Source organism: Heterocephalus glaber, unplaced genomic scaffold, assembly GCF_053883595.1.
Source record: "Heterocephalus glaber isolate CG9 unplaced genomic scaffold, H.glaber_assembly_v1.0 deba00001472, whole genome shotgun sequence".
Classification (NCBI taxonomy): domain Eukaryota; kingdom Metazoa; phylum Chordata; class Mammalia; order Rodentia; family Bathyergidae; genus Heterocephalus; species Heterocephalus glaber.
This window is the reverse complement of record NW_028258315.1, coordinates 111,484-131,448: the sequence shown is the minus strand read 5'-3', so window position 1 is coordinate 131,448 and position 19,965 is coordinate 111,484. Positions and strand designations below refer to the sequence as shown.

Genomic DNA, 19,965 nt, shown 5'->3' with positions numbered 1-19,965 from the left:
TTTTGCAACTGTGAGCCTTGGAAAGCTTGGGCCTGGTGGGTTCCTTATATGTCTTCAGGGCATCTTTTCCATTGTCCTATTGTAAAGTACTTGGATTCTTTTTAATGCTAATCTTTGATCCACCAGGCTGTCCATTGCTCCATCTTTACAGGCCTTTCTTTGGGGTGGGGGTGGGGGGCTGAAAAGTTTTTAAATGGGCTTTTGCTCCTCATTTTCAGCACAAACCTGGCTCAAAGTAGCAAGCAGCATCCATGCTATGGCCTGATATTTAGGCTACCTTGATATTTTCTCCATCAGATGAATGATCCTTCCACCCTTCGTATCAGTCTCACACAAATCTCAGGACATGAACACAATACAGTCCTATTTTCTGCTGGAGCACAACACACATGGCCTGGATCCAGCTGCCACTGGCATCCTTCTTCTCAACGGAAACCTCCTAAGTCTGGCCTTTCTCATCTGCAATCTCTCTGCACTCTGGTCTTCTGAGCTCGGACCAGAATCTTCCATCAAGCTCAGATGATAGCATTCTAGGGCTGCTTCCCCAGCTGGCACCTCCAAACCTTTCCAAACTGCTGTGGACCACTTCCACAGGCCTCTGAACCACCTGGTGAGGTACAGTCGCTGCAGTGACCAGACTTCTTGTACCAACATGTGTATCACCCACTTTCTTGTCCCTGAACACAATACTCAGCACTACACATTAAGGGAAGAGAGGTTTGTTTCAGCTCACATTTCAGTTCCTAGTTAGCTAGTTCCAGGATGGCAGGATGGCATGTCGGAGGTGCACATTGATAGAAATGCTGCTTGCCTGGCGGAGGCCAGGAGGCACATGGTAAAGTGTGGGCCAGGGAGCAAGATACACCCTCCCAGGTCACACCCGCGCTGACCCACCTCTTCTGACCAGGCCCACATCCTCACACCAAGCCTGGCGTAGCACCCCCATCACCCAGTCACCCTCTGGAAGCCCTCGCCTCTGGGTGCAAGGGGCTTGAGGGGGACATCCAGATAGAATCCATGACCTGTAGTTTCCATAAAAGGATGCCATTTCTGATAAGTGATCTAGAAGTGTTATAAGAAATCTAGGCAATATTTAGAGCATAAAACCTTACAATGTATTGAAGACAATTTTCTTTTCAGTAATGCACGTTATGATGGACAGAATGGGAGTTAGTACGGATGATGAGTCTTTATTTTCACGTTTTGCTCCAACGCCCTGTTCTGTTGGCAGTAGTAGTTTGGTCCTTGAAGTATTTATAACTGGGGAATGAGTGCACAGATGGGTTTCTGAACTGTGTTTCTTTCCTCATTTCTCTTTTGGTCACTTGTACCTGCATCAGCAGGAGATATGAATTTCACAGAAGCGTTGACTAGTGATAATCAAGAACAGTGTGGCTATCGGGGCTATTTCAGCTTAGGTGATCTCAGACCGAATCAGGTGTGGATGTCAAGGATGTGTGTACGTGACATGTGTTTCACACCTAAATGTTTGAATTAGAAATGCAACAAAGAATGGAAGCTGGGACTGTATTGGGTGAGGATTTAGGCAACGTAATGTCTGAGGAAGAGGATGGGATGTGTACGTTTATGCCCAGGGACAGTTGGAACCGTGTAACAGACACTTTTTGTCACGCACCGTTGTAGGAACATCGCAGCTCATTTTGGGAGAACACCTCCACCTTCAACCCAAGACCTCCGTTGTGTACATCTGGGAGGGGATTTTGTTTGGATTAAACCCAATGAGGATAGTCATTTCCACGGTTATACTGGTTGGTTATGACTAAATCCTTTGCACAAACCCAATCAGAACAAACGTGAAGAATGTTATTTGAAATGATGGAAATGAGAGCCTTCTCATCTTGGGAAATCATCTGAGAGCTGCTAGGGCCCGAGGGAAGGCTGGAATAGATAAGAGAAGGTATGCCTAAGAACCCAGAAGTGGAGCCAGCTCTGAGGAAGGAGAACAACACAGTGAATGCTGGAAGTTTTTTAATCCCTCCCGAAGTCAGATGTCAGAATTGAACAAACAAACCAGCTTTTCGTTGCTTAAGGCTTTCAAATTTATTTCTTACTTTTAGCCTGAAATATGGTTAAATGATATGGGTCCCAAATTCGGCCATAACAGATGAATGAATGAATTACGGGTGACATGATTTAAAAAATCACTTTAAAATTTATTCCAGTTGAAAAGGATGCGTATGCTGCTGTTGGGATGGGAGAGCCCAATGCCTGTTGTGCCTACGAGGAAGAAAAGGAGCAAGCTAAAGTGGGCTGACTAAGGCTGAAGAACCTCTGCTAGGACACTTGCCATGGCTGAAGAGAAAGGCCGAGGCAACGGATGGACACGGGTAGGAATGGCCAAAGACTTTTGCCACGGAGACGACCAGGCCCTGAGCAGACGGCAAGCAATATTGTCAGTGTCTTGAGATCAGCCAAGCAGCAGAGGTCTTGGGGCAGAAGGACTGCAGCTTGCAGACTAAGACAGCCCTACACACAAGTGAGGTCACAATGGACCGCCCTTGCTAGCTGGGGAAGAAATCCCAGGAGGACAGGACGTGACTGGGCGCTGGGTGGTGGCTGAGCAGCAGGGGAGTCAGGCCCTCCCAGAGACCGATGGAGCCTTCCTAGAGCTCGTGGAAGGCTCAGGACCCCACGGGTCTTGCCAGGTCAGGAGCTCTAGTGTGGCTCAGGTGGGCCCACACCCTCAGGCTGAGGTGGGCACAGGTGCGGCCGGGAAGCTGCCGGGGCCTTGTGGAGAGTGTCGGACACAGGCAGAGCCACTCCTGCACCCACACACCCTACTGTTTTTGACCACACACCTGGGGCAGGGGCCTAGACCCGTCCAGGACTCACCGGGGGCTGCCCCACCGCGTCTCCAGAACCTCCCCAAGAGCCAAGGTTGGACCTGCCCCCGAGAGGTGTCACTCACGTGCCGTGCAGGTGTCAAGGGCAGGACCTCGAGGGGAGTGACTTGGTCACCGAGACACGCTACCGGACACACACAAGTTAACCGAGGACAGGTTTATCTCGGCTCGCCCTTGGGAGAGGTTTCAGTGCCTAGTCAGCAGCTCGAAGGCAGCGCGGCATGGCAGAGGGGCCTGGCAGACAGAAAGCAGAGTCCAGGGAGCAGAGGCAGCGAGATGAAGGCTTCCAGGCCCTGAACCAGGCCATTTCTCTCAGCCCAGATCCCACCTCCTGACAACCCAGGTGTACCACGCCCATGAGGCCATCACCTCCCAGAGGCGGCTTGTGAGTGCGTGAGGCTCTGCGGACAGGTAGCTCTAAACTGTCCCCAAGGGAGAGGGATGGGAGGGTGACCTTGGGGGCAGGAGGAGGGGCGCGCATCCCTGCAGGTCAGCTTCCCAAGCTGGAGCTCTCTCCTCCTGGGACCAGAGCAGGCGGGGCGTGCAGTGACACCGAGCGGCCACCGGAGGGCAGCAGAGCCCTGCGCTGAGATCCCGCGCTCAGGTTGCCAGGGGAAAGAGAATATGTTCCTATATTCGTGCTTATTTCTACCACCTTATTCTGTCTTCCTCTCTGTCTTGCTTCCTCGAAGTAGGCTGGAAGCTTTTCGTTATTTCTTCAGAAGTAATTCACCTCACTGTTTCTTTTTCAGAGAGAGAGAGAGAGAGAGAGAGAGAGAGAGAGTATAGGTCTTGCTCAGTGTTCCAGATCTGAGATTGCTGGGAAGCACCACCACACTTGACTTTTCCTTTTCTCTTGCAGTTAGGAGTGATGTATCTGATCTCTGGTTTTTCCGTAGTGACCTTAGATATCACACCCTGAACTTTTGCTTGTTAAATGTAGGTCTTTAAATTTCTTGATTAGGGCGCCTGAGCTGAGCTCGGCAGTGGCCCAGGGGGGTCTCAAGTGAGCTGTTCGCCGCCCTGGCGCTCTGCCTTCCTGTGGCCAGGGGCCTTCCGCGTCCTGCGACAGGCGCTTCCTTCCTTGTCCGGAAGGCCTCTCTCAGGGACCCCGGTGGCTGCGCCCAGCTGACAGGGAGAGTGCATTCTGCGCCGCGCTGGTCCCGGCTTCCTCCCTTCCTGTTCGCCCGCGCTCTGAGCCGCTCTCCTGGCTTCCACACGGTCCTCTGCGTGGCAGTGTCCCCGCTGTCCTGGTCCGGGAGGAGGCCTGTAGGGGGGCCGCCTCTGCTGGGCTTCTGCGCCCCGGAAGCTCCTCGCTCCCCTGGGTGCGGAAGGGCAGAGCACGCAGTGAGCCCGCGCGGTGACCTTGGCCCCTGAGGTGCTGGGTCCCAGGCCCTGCGGGTGGTTCCAGCCCGGCCTGGCCGGGCCCCAGGAAGCACCGGGTCCCGCCTGCGGGGGAGCCCCTTTCCGCCTCGCGGCCACGCCAGTGTGGACACCGGCGAGCCCGGAGCTGGGGCTAGTTTAGTGCATGGTGATAGGTATGGGTCTAGTTTGAATCTTTGGCAGGTTGAAATCCAGTTGTTCCAGCACCAGTTATTAAATAGGCTATCTTTCGGGGAGGAGGATTTTGGTGAAACTCAAAGAAGCTTAGATCACATGACAGCACCCTCCACACCACATGACCTAGGAGTCGAGGTCAGGGTCCCCATGACAAGGAGGCACTAGGGATCATGGAACATCTTAGCAAAGAGCCTACAGTCCCAAGAGCTGACTGACGGAGGAAAAGAGGCAGATTGGAGATGTCCAGAGGAAATTGCCAGCACCCTCTTACCACTTAGCTTGGCCAGCCGGATCCAGGGCTCCACCACCCTGGCCCTGTCTCCAGCCCTCGTGCTGGGACCCCCAAAGCAGGAGGTGATCGTGCAGTTGGCCACGTGATTAAAGTATGTGATAGTGGCCCGAACGGTGGGCGCCAGAGGTTCTTTGCCCCTTTTGTTTCTCCGGGTCCAGATGGAGCCCAGGCAGTCCCAGGGCACCACATTCTTGAACAGCTCCTGTGGAGGAAGACAGCATCCCACGGGCAGAACCCACCCCAGAGAGTCGATGGCTTCAGCCATCCACAGGCAGGTGGCCGTGGCCTGAGCTGGACATCAGGAAGCTGCAGATATGGACAGAGACTTCTGCAAATGGCCGGTTTTCCTCCACTGCCCACTAGTGATGTCCAACTCATGACCTAGGACCTAGCACTGACGTGAAAATCAGTGGCATTGTCCCCGTGCCCATCCTCCCAAACCTCCAGCATGAGCAGACATCTGAGTCCCGCTCATTCTGAGGTATTGTCTTCTTTCCAACCTCACCTGGCCTCTGCTCCTTTGCCCAGGTCAGTGGCACATTACCTGGGACAGCTATGACTGGGGGCTCTGTGTGGGTGTGTGCTGTAGAACCCATGAATCTCAAATGCCTACAAAGTGATGAGGCTGGCCAGGTCTCCTGGGATGGTGGCAAGGTGCCACATGGTCCTGCCTGCACCTCAGGGCACACCCTCCTCGGCCAGTTGGTCTGAGTCCCCACCGTGTTTCGCAATTGTCCAATCGCAGTTGACATCACAGTCACTGTGTGAAGCGGGCATGGGAGTGCCCTGTCTCTACTGTCGACCTCCACCCAAGGACAGGAGTGGCTTGGGGCTGAGACAAGTAGAGGTGATGCAGTTGGTAGAAGAAGGAACTTTGATCTGGTCAACTGGGAATGTCAGGCCTGAGGAGATCAGTGCGAGAAGGATGGCTGTCCCCGGCCCGACCCCACCCCACCCCACCCCACCCCACCGAGCTCAGCTGCTCACCGAACCCATCAAGGTCAGCTGCTCTGCCAGCAGCTTGGGAGAGAAGGCCAAGCGCACCTTCTGCAAGGGCCTGTCCTCGTCAGCGGCAGCAGAGAGGCAGGAGTGCTGTGGAGCTGGCTTCTGCTTCTCTCCTGTCTCCAGAGGAGGCTCTTTCTCTGGTGCTGGCTCTGGCTGCAGAGCAGGCCCATGGTGTTCTGGACATGGAGCCGGAGCTAGGAGGAGGAAAGCTCAGCAGTGTCAGTCCCTTGCCAGCTCCCTGCGGAGCATAGCAAAGACATCCTGGCCATTTGGGGGATTCCGATGCCCAACCAAAAGCCATGAAAGCCTTCTGGACTGCTGTGGCCCTCACCATCTGTGTCGGCCTCGTGGGGCTCTAGATATTCCACCTGAGCAAGGGGAAGGCACAAGGGAGGCTCCATGTCTGCTCCAGGTGAGTTCACTTGCAAGCCGGCCCTTTTGGTCTTGATTTGGGGAATGTCCGGTGGATGGTGCCATTCGGACCAGGTTTCCAAAATGGGAGAGGTGGTGCTGGGGAGAGACGAGTGAGCAGCAGAGTCAGAGGCCCGGGCTTTTCTTCCACCCTGCCTCTCTGAGACAGCGTCGTATCTTGTGTGTCCCTCTGTGCCTCGGTGTAGAGGAAAGCAGACCCCACCCCAAGCCCAACCCTAACCCTAATGGGATGCTTCTGAAATGGATCCGAACCAATCACAAGAAAAAAGAGAATGCGTTCCTTCCACGTTTCCACATCTCCTGCCATGGGGGAATATTTTGGGATGACACAATGAGACTCTCCATGTGGAGGCATCTTCCTGGCCAACATACTACCACTCCCAGCTAATGGGTTGCTTGTGAAATGGCTCAGAACTGCTCACAGGAATAAAGAGAATGTCTTCAATCTACCTTACCAAATTTCTGGTAATGGGGGAGGATTCTGGCATGGCTCCATGCTGCTCCCACTTTGAAGGCAGACACCTGGCCACGGTACCGATGATCACAGCTAACACGATGCTTCTGAAGTGGCCCAGAACAGCTCACAGGAAAAAAAGAGAACGTGTTCCACCCACCTTACAACATCTCCTGTCACTGGGGAATATTTTGGGATGGCATAATTGCACTACTGCCGTGGAGGCATCTTCCTGGCCAACATCTGCCACTCCCATCTAATAGGTTGCTTCCAAAATGGCTCAGAACCACTCACAGGAAAAATCAGAATGTGTTCCGTCTATGTTACCAAATTTCTTGCAACGGGGGAGGATTCTGACATGGCACCATGCTGCTCCCAGAGTGGAGGCAGATTCCGGGCCACCCTACTGATGATCACAGTTTAAGGGATGCTCCTGTAAAGGCTCAGAAACACTCACAGGAAAAAAGAGAAACCTTTTGACCTGCGATACCACACCTCCTGGTATGGCAGAGTATTCTTGTCTGGCAATACCATGCTCCAGAGGTCAAGGCAGCTTGCTGTCCCCAGTACGTCCAGTGCCAGCTAAAGGGATGCTTCCAGAATGGCTCAGAACAGCTCATGATAAAAAGCAGAATGCATTTCATCTACTTTACAACATCTTCTGCCACCGTGGAGGATTATGGCATGGCCCGACTTCACTACCAAAGTGGAGGTGGCTTCCTGGCCACCATTTGGTCACTCCCAGAAATGGGATGCTTCCGAAATGGCTCAGGACTACTCACAGGAAGGAAAAAGAGTGTGTTCCATCCACTTATCACATCTCCTGCCACGGGAGAGGGTTCCAGCATGGCACCATGCCACTCCCAAAGTGGAGGGACCTCAACACCCCTCTGTCACAAATTGGTCAACTAGACAAAAAAATAAGCAATGAAATACTAGAACTCAATTGAACTCTTATCCAAATGAACTTAACAGATGCTTACAGAGTCTTCCACCCCACCAAATCAGAATAAACATTCTTCTCAGCTGCACATGGGTCATTCACAAAAATAGACCACATACTCACACATAGAACATGTTTAAGTAAGTGCAAAGGAGTTGAAGTTATCCCCTGTATATTATCAGACCATACATAGTGCAGTGAAATTGGAGATCCATAGCAAATAAACTCAAAAAATTCATATCCACGTGGAAATTGAACAACACACTTCTGAATAACCAGTGGGTCACAGAGGAAATTAAAGAAGAAATCAGACAGTTCCTTCAATTAAATGACAATGACAATAGAACATATTGGAATCTATGGGACACAATGAAAGCAGTCTCATGAGGGACATCCATAGCAGTGAATACACATATTAGGAAAACAGAACAAGCCCAATATAACAACCTGATGCTGAACCTCCAGCTTCTAGAAAAAGAACAGGACAACCCCAGAGCTCATAAAAGGGAGGAAATTTTAAAGAGCAGAGGAGAAATCAATGCAAAGGAGACTAAGAGAATGATACAAAAAATCATTGAAGCCAAGAGTTGGTTCTTCAAAAGAATCAACAAAATTGACAAACCCTTAGCCAACCTTGTCAGAAAAAGGAAAGAAGAGGGCCAAATCCATGCAATTTGGAATGAAAAGGGTGAAATGACAACAGAACCAGCAGAAATCCAGAGGATCATCAATACCTACTTCCAGAACCTATATGCCAATAAGATGGACAACACAGAAGAAATGGACAGATTCCTAGATACATATGAATTACCAAAGTTGAACGAAGAAGACCTAAAAATTCTGAACAACCCAATATCAACCAATGAAATTGAAAATGTCATTAAAAACTTATCAACTAAGAAAAGCCTGGGCCCTGATGGCTTCACTGCTGAATTTTACAAGACATATAGAGAGGAACGACTGCCACTACTGTTTACACTCTTCAATGAAATTGAAAGGGAAGCAATACTCCCAAATTCATCCTTAGAAGCAAGCATCACCTTGATCCCCAAAGCAGAGAAAGACCTAACTGAAAAGGAGAACTATAGGCCAATCTCACTAATGAACATAGATGCAAAAATCCTTAAAAAGATACTGGCAAACAGAATGCAGAAGATCACCAAGAAGATCGTACACCCTGATCAAGTGGGATTCATCCCAGGGATGCAGGGATGGTTCAATATATGCAAATCAATCAATGTAATACACTATATCAATAGAGCCAAGGACAAAAACCATATGATTATCTCCATAGACGCAGAAAAAGCATTTGACAAAATGCAACGTGCATTTATGATAAAAACCCTACAAAAAATTGGAATAGATGGTCTCTACCTCAAACTGAAAGAAACCATCTATGAAAAACCAGCCAATATCATACTAAATGATCAAAAACTGAAATCCTTCACCCTAAAATCAGGAACAAGAAAAGGATGTCCACTATCACCACTCTTGTTCAATATAGTTCTGGAAACATTAGCTACGGCAATTAGACTAGAGAAAGAAATAAAAGGAATAAAGATAGGAAGTGAAGAAGTCAAATTGTCATTATTTGCAGTTGACATGATTCTGTATATAGAAGACCCCAAGAACTCCACCAAAAGTCTTCTAGACTTAATAACCAAATTCAGGCAAGTAGCTGGTTACAAGGTCAACACACAAAAATCAATAGCTTTCCTCTACACCAATGACAGACTCACTGAGAGAGAAATAGGGCAAATAATTCCTTTCACAATACCATCCAAAAAACTGAAATACCTAGGAATCATCCTAACGAAAGAAATCAAAGACCTCTTGTGTGAAAACTATGGCACTCTGAAAAAAGAGATTGAAGATGCTATCAGAAAATAGACAGACATCCCCTGCTCCTGGGTAGGAAGGGTTAATATAGTGAAAATGGCCATACTTCCAAAACTGCTATATAGATTTAATGCAATTCCAATTGAGATCACACCAGCATACTTCAAGGACCTTGAGAAAACAATCCAAAACTTCATTTGGAACAAGAAGAGACCCAGAATAGCAAAAGCAATCCTAGGTAACAGAGACATGGCAGGGGGTATCACAATCCCCAACCTGCAACTACACTACAAAGCTACTGTGATGAAAACAGCATGGTACTGGCAAAGAAACAGACCTGAGGACCAGTGGAACAGATTAGAAGATGCAGAAACAACACCGGACACACTCAGCCATCTCATCTTTGATAAAGGAGCCAAACAGCCTCACTGGAGGAAAGATAGCCTCTTTAATAAATGGTGCTGGAAAAATTGGGCTTCAATTTGCCAAAGATTAAAACTAGACCTATATCTTTTGCCATGCACTAGACTTAAATCAAAATTTATTAAACATCTAAATATTAAAATAGAAACTCTGAACCAGTTGGAACAGAGGTTAGGTAGAACCCTTGAAGACATCGGTGTAGGAAAAGATTTTATGAACAAAACCTCAGTTGCCTGTGAACTAGCACAAACAATCAACAAGTGGGATCTCTTCTTATTAAAAAGCTTCTGCACAGCAAGAGAAACCACCAGCAGTGTGAAGAGACAACCCACAATGTGGGAAAAAGTCTTCACCTGCTCTTCCTCAGACAAAGGTCTACTATCTCGAATCTATAAAGAACTTCAAAAGATCAGACCTCCCAAATTTAAAGACCCAATCCGAAAATGGGCATCTGAAATGGACAGACATTTCTCAGACAAAGAAGTAGAAATAGCAAATAAATACATGAAAAAATGTTCAACATCACTGGTCATTTGAGAGATGCAAATGAAAACAACGCTGAGATTCCACTTCACTTCAGAAAGAATGGTTGCTATCATGAAATCAACCTATAACAAATTCTGGTGGGGCTGTGGGGAAAGAGGAACCCTGCTCCACTGCTGGTGGGAGTGTAGACTGGTGCAACCACTGTGGAAATCAGTATGGAGATACCTCAAAGAACTAGGACTGGAAGTCCCATTTGACCCCACTATTCCACTGCTGGGGATCTTCCCCAAAGAATTCAAAGAATCATACCACAGTGATAATATGTGCGCCCATGTTCATAGCAGCACAGTTTGTAATAGCTAAAACTTGGAAACAGCCCAAATGCCCATCAACTGGAGACTGGATAAATTAAATGTGTTTTTTTAATAAAATGGAGTACTACTCAGCCATAAAAAATGAGAAATTAGAGACATTTATAGCTAAGTGGATGCACATTGAGGCAATAATCCTAAGTGAAATAAATAGGACACACATGAATAATACTGAATAGTTTCTCTGGTGTGAGAAACTGAAAGCATAAATAAGGACTAAATGTATAATAGGTAATGCGAAATACGAAGAAAAGGGGCAAAGGGGAAGGAAGTGAGAGGGATCGGGGAAAGGATAGAAGAGAATGGGATTAATATGAGAACATGGAAAAATAGGAACAAAATCTTCATAAATAAGGAGGAATGGAGGGGTTGAAGGGAGGGCTGGGCAAGGGTGAAAAATAAGAACCAAGAGAGACTATGTAAAGGTGCAAATTTCCAATGATGAATGTCATTATACTGTATACCTAAAATGTACCAATGATTAGAAAGAATAATTGATAACGCAAAATAGGAAGCAAAGCTCCAAAGTGGTAAGGGTAGTGGGAGGGGCAGGAGCATGGAAAGAAGGGAAATGGAAAAAATGGAAATAAAGTCTTTGTAAATAGGGAAGGGTGGAGGGGGTGAAGGGAGGGCTAGGAATGGGGAAACATAAGAACCAAGATGCATTATGTAAAGGTACAATTCCCAGTAAGAAATGTAATTGTGTTGTATACCTACAATGTACCAATAAAAGAATTTAATAAATAAATAAATAAATAAATAAAAGAAGACCCAAAAAACTCAGCCAAAAGACTTCGAGAGTTAATTGACAGATTCCGTAGAGTAGCTGGATACAAGGTCAACACTCAAAAAACAATAGCCTTCGTGTACACAAATAACAGACTCACTGAGAGAGAAATTAGGGAAACAATTCCTTTCACAGTAGCATCTAAAATAATGAAATATCTAGGAGTCAATCTAACAAATGAAGCAAAAGACCTCTACACTGAAAATTACAGCACTCTGATAAAAGAGATTGAAGAGGATACAAGAAAATGGAAAGATATCCCTTGCTCCTTTTTAGGAAGAACCAATATAGTGAAGATGGCCATACTTCCAAAACTGCTATACAGATTCAATGCAATGCCAATCGAAATTCCAACAATATACTTCACAGAACTAGAGAAAACAATCCAAAAATTCATTTGGAACCAGAAGGGACCTAGAATAGCTAAAGCAATTCTAGGCAACAGAGACATGGCTGGGGGTATCACAATCCCCAACTTGAAACCATACTACAAAGCTACTGTGATAAAATCAGCATGGTACTGGCAAAGGAACAGACCCAAGGATCAGTGGAATAGATTAGAAGATGCAGAAACAACTCCAGACATGCTCAGGCACCTCATCTTTGACAAAGAAGCCAATCACCATCATTGGAGGAAAGATAGTCTGTTGAATAAATGGTGTTGGAAAAACTGGATTTCAACTTGCCAAAGATTGAAACTAGACCCACACCTATCACCATGCACTAAACTAAGATTGAAGTGGATTAAAGATATAAATATTAAGACAGAAACACTAAACTTGCTGGAAGATAAGTTAGGTAGAACTCTTGAAGACATTGGCATAGGAAAAGACTCCATGAACAAAACCTCAGTAGCACAGGAACTAGCAGAAAGAATCAACAACTGGGATCTCATCTTATTAAAAAGCTTCTGCACTGCAAAAGAAACCACCAACAGAGCTGACAACCTACAATATGGGAAAAAAAATTTGCAGCTGTACCTCAGGCAAAGGACTACTATCTAGAATTATATAAAGAAGTGAAAAAAATCAGACCCCCCAATTTGAAAGACCCAGTTCAAAAATGGGCATCTGAAATGAACGGACATTTCTCAGACAAGGAAGTAAAAGCAGCAAACAAATATATGAAAAACTGGTCAACATCACTCATCATTTGAGAGATGCAGATGAAAACAACACTGAGATTCCACTTCACCCCAGAAAGAATGGCTGCTATCAAGAAATCAACCAATAACAAATGCTGGCAGGGGTGTGGGGAGAAAGGAACCCTTCTCCATTGTTGGTGGGAGTGCAGACTGGTGCAACCACTGTGTAAGTGGAGATACCTCAAAGAACTAGGACTAGAGGTCCCATTTGACCCAGCTATTCCCCTGCCGGGTATCTTCCCCAAAGAATTCAAAGAATCATACCACAGTGATATATGTGCACCCATGTTTATTGTGGCATAGTTTGTAATAGCTAAAGCTTGGAAGCAGCCCAAGTGCCCATCAACTGGAAACTGGATAAATAAAATGTGGTTTATTTATAAAATGGAGTACTACTCAGCCATAAAGAATGAAAAACTAGAGTCATTTATAGCTAAATGGATGCATATCGAGGCCATACTCTTAAGTGAAATAAATAGGACACACATGTGTGAATACCAAATAGTTTCACTAGTGTGAGAAACTGAGAGTGTAAACAAGGGTTAAAATGATTAAAATGAATAATTGATAATTTGAAATAGGAAAAAAGGTCCAAAGACGAAGGAGTGAAAGGAGAGGAAGGAGAAAGGAAAAGAGGGAAAGGAAAACCTATGAGAAAAGAAAAAAAATGGAAATGAAAACTATGTAAATATGGAAGGGTGGAGGGGGTGAAGGGTGCACAGGTAATGGGGAAAAAATAAGAACCAAGATACATCATGTACAGGTACAAACACCCAGTGATAAATGTAAATGAATTGTATACCTAAAATGTACCAATAAAAGAACTTAAAAAAATCTACTTACTTCCTTAAAGACATGGGTCTTTCTAGAACTCCAAGGATAAAGCCTGCTGAGAGAATTCTTTCTCCCTTAAATGAAAATATGAAGAAGTTCTGAGGGTCAATAACTATAGTGATGAATATTTGGATACTATCAATAATTTCTACCTTCCTCTCTCTGACTGTGAGCATGAAAAGCACATTTGGCCATGAAGAATGGTCCAGCCATTCTACATGACAATGGGATGCAGCCTCATAGCCATTGAGAAGTCTCTATTGGTTTACCTCCACTGACATACATGTCAAACAGCAGGGAAAAGAAAAGTCCCTTCTCCAAAGTTCATCAGAAAAAACTAAGATATTCCATGGCTGAAGATCTCACAAGATCTGATCATGACTCTGGCCCTCAGCAGCATTCATGGTGAAAAAACATCACATGGCCAAGTTACGTAAAGGCTCATTTTTTACCTTTCTAAGGAATATCATGCCCTGTAGCCAGGCTACATGCACAGAGGTCTCATCTATCATCAGCAATCTCACCACAACAAACATTTTTTCATCACTGCAGATATCTGAAAGGAAGGCAAACCGCACCATGCTAAAACCTTATCCTTTGCTCTGCAAGAACACTGCGCTGTGCTCTGGCATCACCACTGGCACAAAGGCTTTCTCTTCACTCTGATACCAAAAGCAATTCGAGTGCAAAACTCTCATCCTGAGACTCATTATCATCAACTACTGACCTGCATAGAATTCTGTGCTTTCTCCTGGGCAGGGTGGTCCATCACAACACCACTGGACCAAACAATAAGCACTCCAAGGATGTAGAGAAGATCAACATTCATTTTACTTCACTATACACGAGGAAAAATTCAGGGTCAGTGGATTGGCTCAGTTCTTCCTTCATTGCTCTCCTGGGCTCCAGAGCCTAAAGCAAAGTCACAGCAACCCCACTACCCCATGACTCCACATCAGGGACCCCAATATCACTTAGTGAAGGCCATGGATATTCCCTGCCTATGCTGCAGTGAAGGTCCATGGCTGTCCTTATACAGATCCTGGTGATATTCAGGGCTCACCATGAGCTGGGACTCCCTCACTGGAAAAGAAGCACAAGAGATTCTACCCTTTGTGGTCTCCTCCATGTCTACCTGTACAACTCCCATGTCATCCTATCATTCAGGTTCCATCACCACCACCATGCCCCTCCCTCCTTGTCAACAAACTAGCCATGCCATGGGAATGGATGCCTTTGAGGAGATACCTCCCAATTCACTCCAATCCCCATCTCAGGGACCCACTCTGTCACAGTGACCTCATGCCCTGCTTACTCCCCTAGTGGAACAAGTATGAAATACATGTCATCTCTCCTGGAAGGGAACCAATAGCATCTGATGCTTCCTCGTGACAGCAAGAAGGCACAGAGCACCACAATTGTCGATGAAGAGGGCAGAATCAGAGGTTCACCATCGATAGCCAATCTGTCACAGAAAAAAAGGCTATGATGCTGAGTGTGGCACAAACTCTGAAGCACTCAGTAGTCAAGACCTTAGAGGGTGCATGTCTAGGAAACATGAGAATACCTCATGCACACCCTCTTCACATCCATCTGAATACAGACCATCACTTGGTGCCCAATGAGGTACCAGCAGGCTGATTCTCACCTGACACCTGCCTGCAGTTCCAGCCATAGTCTGCTCATCTTCCCTTGAAGGAACCTGCAGAAAACATGGAGAAGACAAAGTCAGTGTTGAGTCAATGAGCATTTCAATTCCCACCAAAACCACTGACTCACACTGGAAATGTACCTGGCTGCTGGGATAACTGCATGAAAACAATCCTGTCCCCACAGTCAAACCTCTCCTAAGTGGACCCCTGCAGACTCTCCTGTGCTACAGCTCCCCGGGCTGGGACACAGCAAGCACCCAAACCTAGACACCATTTCTTCTTCAGTGCTCACTCTTCTACCATCCATTTCACCTAAGCTGTGCCAAGTGTCCCCTCCCAGAGAGTGGCATTGCTGTGGATTCCATCCTTCCTTACTTGAGCAACTTCAAATCAAGCAGTGGGCTACAAATGCCAAGCCACACCTTTGTCACTTACACATGTGGAAGTGGCAGGACCTCATTGGTGGCCTGGGCACAAGCCCACACTTACCTGGATGTCTGTATGCATCCACCTGATTATACTGTGCTGCTCACTGTGACATGACTGTCCCTGTGAAAATGACATCAGAGAATACTGATTTAGTCCATGTGAGTATTGTGGAGGTCACTGTGTTAGACTGTGGCCCCTTTACTTTAACACCTCAGTCTCAGGGGTGTTTCCTAGAAAAAATATGGTAAGAGAATTCTTTCTCCTTTGAAGGAAAACCTGCAGAAGTTCTAAGGCTCAATATTCATAATGGATGTTAGCAAGAATCCTGGCCTCCCCATCCACCTAGCCAACAGGAAAACTACATTACAGGTCAGTTCCCCTACATGAAAATGGGACACTTAACAGCAGCCACTGGGAAGATTTCATCTTCACTGGCACACAGGTGAATCAGTGGGGAAAAGCAAAGTGTGCCCAAGTGCCCTCCCACAATGTACATCAGTAAAGAAGAAGGTGTTGCATGGCTGAGGGTAGCAGCATATCCCAAGGCCTTTTGGCAGAATACCTGGTGATGAAATATGTTAATACCAGGTTAGCCAGAGGCTCCTTCTGACCTGGATACAGACATCTGGCCTAGTGATCAGCTTGTACCCATGGTGGTATTTCCCTGGCTTTCCATACGTGTACATCAACCAACTTCTTGATCACTCTGTATCCATGTAGGGAAAAGGAACAAGGCCATGCTAAAAGGATACAGCATGTTCTGCAAGCATACAACGTGCTTGATTCATTGACAACCACCACTGGTGTGGGAGGCTTCCACTCCACCGCATACTAGATTGAAACTGAGGGAAGAATATCATCCCAAGGCTCTGATCTTCATCAAGTGGGTGCCTGCAAGTTTCCTGTGCTTCTTTCTCAGCAGTCTGGTACTCAAGCATGTCACTGCATATAGTAAGCAAGCAATGCCAGGACACAGGGACCTTGAACAGTACTTTCCCCACCCTATACAAAAAGAACACTTACACAGACTAGATTTCTGATTTGTTAGTCTTTTATACTTGAATTTATTCACACAAAATATGGTATCAGCTACACTCAGGGCCCCAACATGCTCCACTGAAGCCTAGGAAGATCCAGTTCCTGTGCTGTGATGGAGGCTATATTTGCTGCTATCTGGATCCTGGTGAGGTTCCAGGGTCTGGCCTTTCCTGGCTGTGAGGTCTGGACCCGTCACTAGAAAACACACCCGAAAGAACCCATCCTGTACTTTATCCTATGCCCTTCTTTTTCTCCATCTGCACAATCCGCACATCATGGGATTACTCAGGGGTCCATCACCACTACAAGGACCCTCATTTATGCACACTGAAAGCCAGAGAAGAGAAAATGGACACTCCTGAGCAGACACCGGACAAACTGTTACAATCTGTATCTCAGGGAACTACTCTAGGATAATTATCTGAATCCTTGCTTTTTCTCTACAATGCCTAGTTTGTTGTTGTTGTTCTGTTTTTTTGAAGCAAAAAATCTATTAGTACATTTCAGGTAAACATAATGAGAGCATTCATCACAGGGAATTTGTACCTGTTCATGATGTATCTTTCTTCTTCTTTTTTTCCCATTCTCCTCCCCTCCCTCTACCTCTCTCCTTCTCCTTTATTTACAAAAGCTTTGTTTCCATTTTTTCTTCTATTTTCTTTTCTTTCTTTCTTCTTTCCTCTCCCCCTCCACCCTCTTTTGTTCCCCTTTACAATGGCCAGTTTAAAGGCACACTTTCAGCCTGGATTCAGTAGCACCTGATTCTACACCCTGATAGGAATGAGCCCCTTAACCTCACACTTGCCAAATAAAGGAGACTACCTCAGAGTTTCACTATCAACAATGAAAATCACATCTGAAAATAAGGTCTCTGATGTGTGAATGTGGGGTCAGCTCAGAACGCGACAGTCACAGTGACCTTCCCAGCATAAGAATCCAGTACATGACAACATCTCATTGGGCTACTACCCTTGTGCTAGCCACCTGGATATTGAAGATTGGATGGGTGCCAATGGGCTGTAATTTATACTTTTGTTTTTCCTTGGTTTGTTCAAGGTTTTTTCAACACACTCATTCAATTGATCACTTCCATTAACTTGAAAGCACCTACAGAAAACTGTCATTTAGGTCTCATCTTGCTCTTCCATGTCACTGACTCTTTCTGCCCCTCACCCAGAAACAGAAAGGCATCCTTCAGCTATGTGTTAATAGAGTCCTTAATTCTATGTAAATTGTATTCTCTGGCATGTCCAAATGTGTAATAGAGCCATCTGTAAATTTTTCAACGTTTACTGTTGTGTTGTAACACCACCATGTCTACATCCAACCATGATGCGATGGATCCCTGAAATTGTACAGGTTCAATATTCATTTCTGTCTCATACAAAATGCAGTATTGCATTCACTAGATATTTTCATCATGTCTCTCATTTCATCCATTAGTACTTGTAACAAAACCTCAGTAACAAGTGTCAAGGACATCCTCATCACTCATCCCTGTATATGAAGATCTGATTTCCAGTGATGTGGTGAATGCCCACATTAGCACTTATAGAGAGATCAGTAGTGTTCTACTTTACAAACTTATTTTGCTTGCTGTGATGTATTCACCCATCTATGGACTCTTGTCATAGACTTCTGATTTGGTATATGTCTCATTTGCACTTATACAACTCCAAATTCCCTATGTCACTTCATCATTTCAGCATCCACTTACGTTATCTAGATACTTGAAGGCATCCATGGATAAAGCCTTGTAAGAGAGTGTTGTCTGTCTTCAGTGATACATGCAAACCTTCGAAGGACAATATTTCAGAGATGGACTCAGTGAAAATTACATAAATCTCTTCTCCACCAGTAGCAATACAAGCATATTACATCTATTACATTCCAGAAAAGATGCAATGACATTTGATGTTTCCTTGTACTATTAAGGTGATAATATGTTTTGAAAACATGTATCACCAGAAGTGGGGGAATCTAATGAAACCTAACACAGTCATAAAATGAATTGCTGAAAATGAGATGTCACTAGTGAGTGACTATATCATCCCAGACCAATACACTAGCCAACACCTGAACATCTGAGCACCTAGTTAGGAACTTGCCAGGATTATAGAAGATCAAACAGCCTTCACTGGACTATGACCATTTTATCATTTACCTTGTTACTAGGGTGACTGCAACAACCATCTTTTCTGGATCACTGTGTTCTCTTGAAGGGCATCTAAAAAAAATACAAAGCCGGTTTAGCATAGAAGGTGCTGTGTCAGAACATGAGCCCACTCCCTTTTTAATGTCCATTGCTAAAGGACAGCTAAACTCCTCAGGATACTTGGATTCACCAAACAAAAACAGTATTGTCAGAGAGCCCATATTTTGTCATCTCCACACCCTGGAAATTAACCTATGCTTACTGCAGTCATAGAGTTCCTCAATAATTTCTATTAATCAGTTCATAATCACTCCCTCAGCAGTCCTTGCTAAAACACCAATTTTCCCTATGGCATATAAAGGATAAACTCATATTTACTAGAACTGTGAAGAACAAAATTATTTCTTATAGAAGCAGTGACCACGAAATCTAGTAATAGTCAGGACACCCTCATCCCTTTCCTCTATAGATGAAGATCTGGTTTAGGGTACCTCAGCACTTACCTCATAACCCTCTATGGACTTTACTCACTCCCATGGGTACGATAATCACAGTGTCTTCAGAGGAACTTGAAAATCAAATCATGAAAAATGATTTTGGAACCTATGTCATTCAAGGAAGACATTGACACATTCCCCTGGTCATGGCGTTCAACATGACAAATCATATTCTTATCACAATTACATGGCTAAAGCTGAACACTGAGGTAAAAGCCTACTAAGAAATAACATCTTGTTTGGAAGAAACACTAGCAAAATTCCCATGGTCAATACTAGGGGATAGGAAATATGGTCAATTACCTGCATCTCTATACAATAACCTATCACAATCTCTACATAAGTCCATAGTACAATCTCATATTTACAAAAAGCATTACTGACAAATCATATTTTGAACTGTGTTCTAAGCAGAGGTTACCACAGGAGTTCAAAAGCATCATTCATGATATAAATACCAAAAAATAACAAATGCCTCTAATGATTTCAAGTCAACAAACCTGTACACTAGGATAAAACTTAATGGAATACCTGCCAAAAAGCCAGAGTAACATTGTGTTAGATATCCCATCCACTTTACCAAGAAATCTGAAGGTTATTTGTTGGCATCTTGGTAGGGACAATTTCTTAATTACCAGGTTAGTCATAATATCTCATAAATTACCATTCTTAAGTTCAATCACTATAATTTAATAACTGTTGGAATCTTAGACAACACTTTGAGATGTGTGTTTAGGACGCATCATCTTTCTCCTGAGGG

At 45.2% G+C, this 19,965-nt stretch overlaps 1 protein-coding gene across 6 annotated transcripts in view; it reads right to left on the bottom strand.

Annotated features, from left to right (window-relative positions):
* Positions 1-5,725: 5,725 nt before the first annotated feature.
* LOC147826130 (uncharacterized) overlaps positions 5,726-19,965 on the bottom strand; it is a 32,322-nt gene continuing 18,082 nt past the window's right edge. For 3 of the 6 annotated variants that reach the window (XM_087181697.1, XM_087181698.1, XM_087181699.1), the window contains 7 exons: positions 19,212-19,276; positions 18,718-18,780; positions 18,271-18,348; positions 15,576-15,635; positions 15,083-15,136; positions 6,053-6,231; positions 5,726-5,915 (listed from right to left, as the gene is read on the bottom strand). In XM_087181697.1, coding sequence (XP_087037823.1) covers positions 5,783-5,915; positions 6,053-6,231; positions 15,083-15,136; positions 15,576-15,635; positions 18,271-18,297 — 453 coding nt within the window. In that variant the 5' untranslated portion in view covers positions 18,298-18,348; positions 18,718-18,780; positions 19,212-19,276 and the 3' untranslated portion in view covers positions 5,726-5,782. Of the gene's footprint in view, positions 5,916-6,052; positions 6,232-13,364; positions 13,509-14,161; positions 14,900-15,082; positions 15,137-15,575; positions 15,636-18,270; positions 18,349-18,717; positions 18,781-19,211; positions 19,277-19,965 lie in introns of those variants that run through there. The other 3 variants (XR_015439266.1, XR_015439267.1, XR_015439268.1) reach the window with 3 other exon arrangements.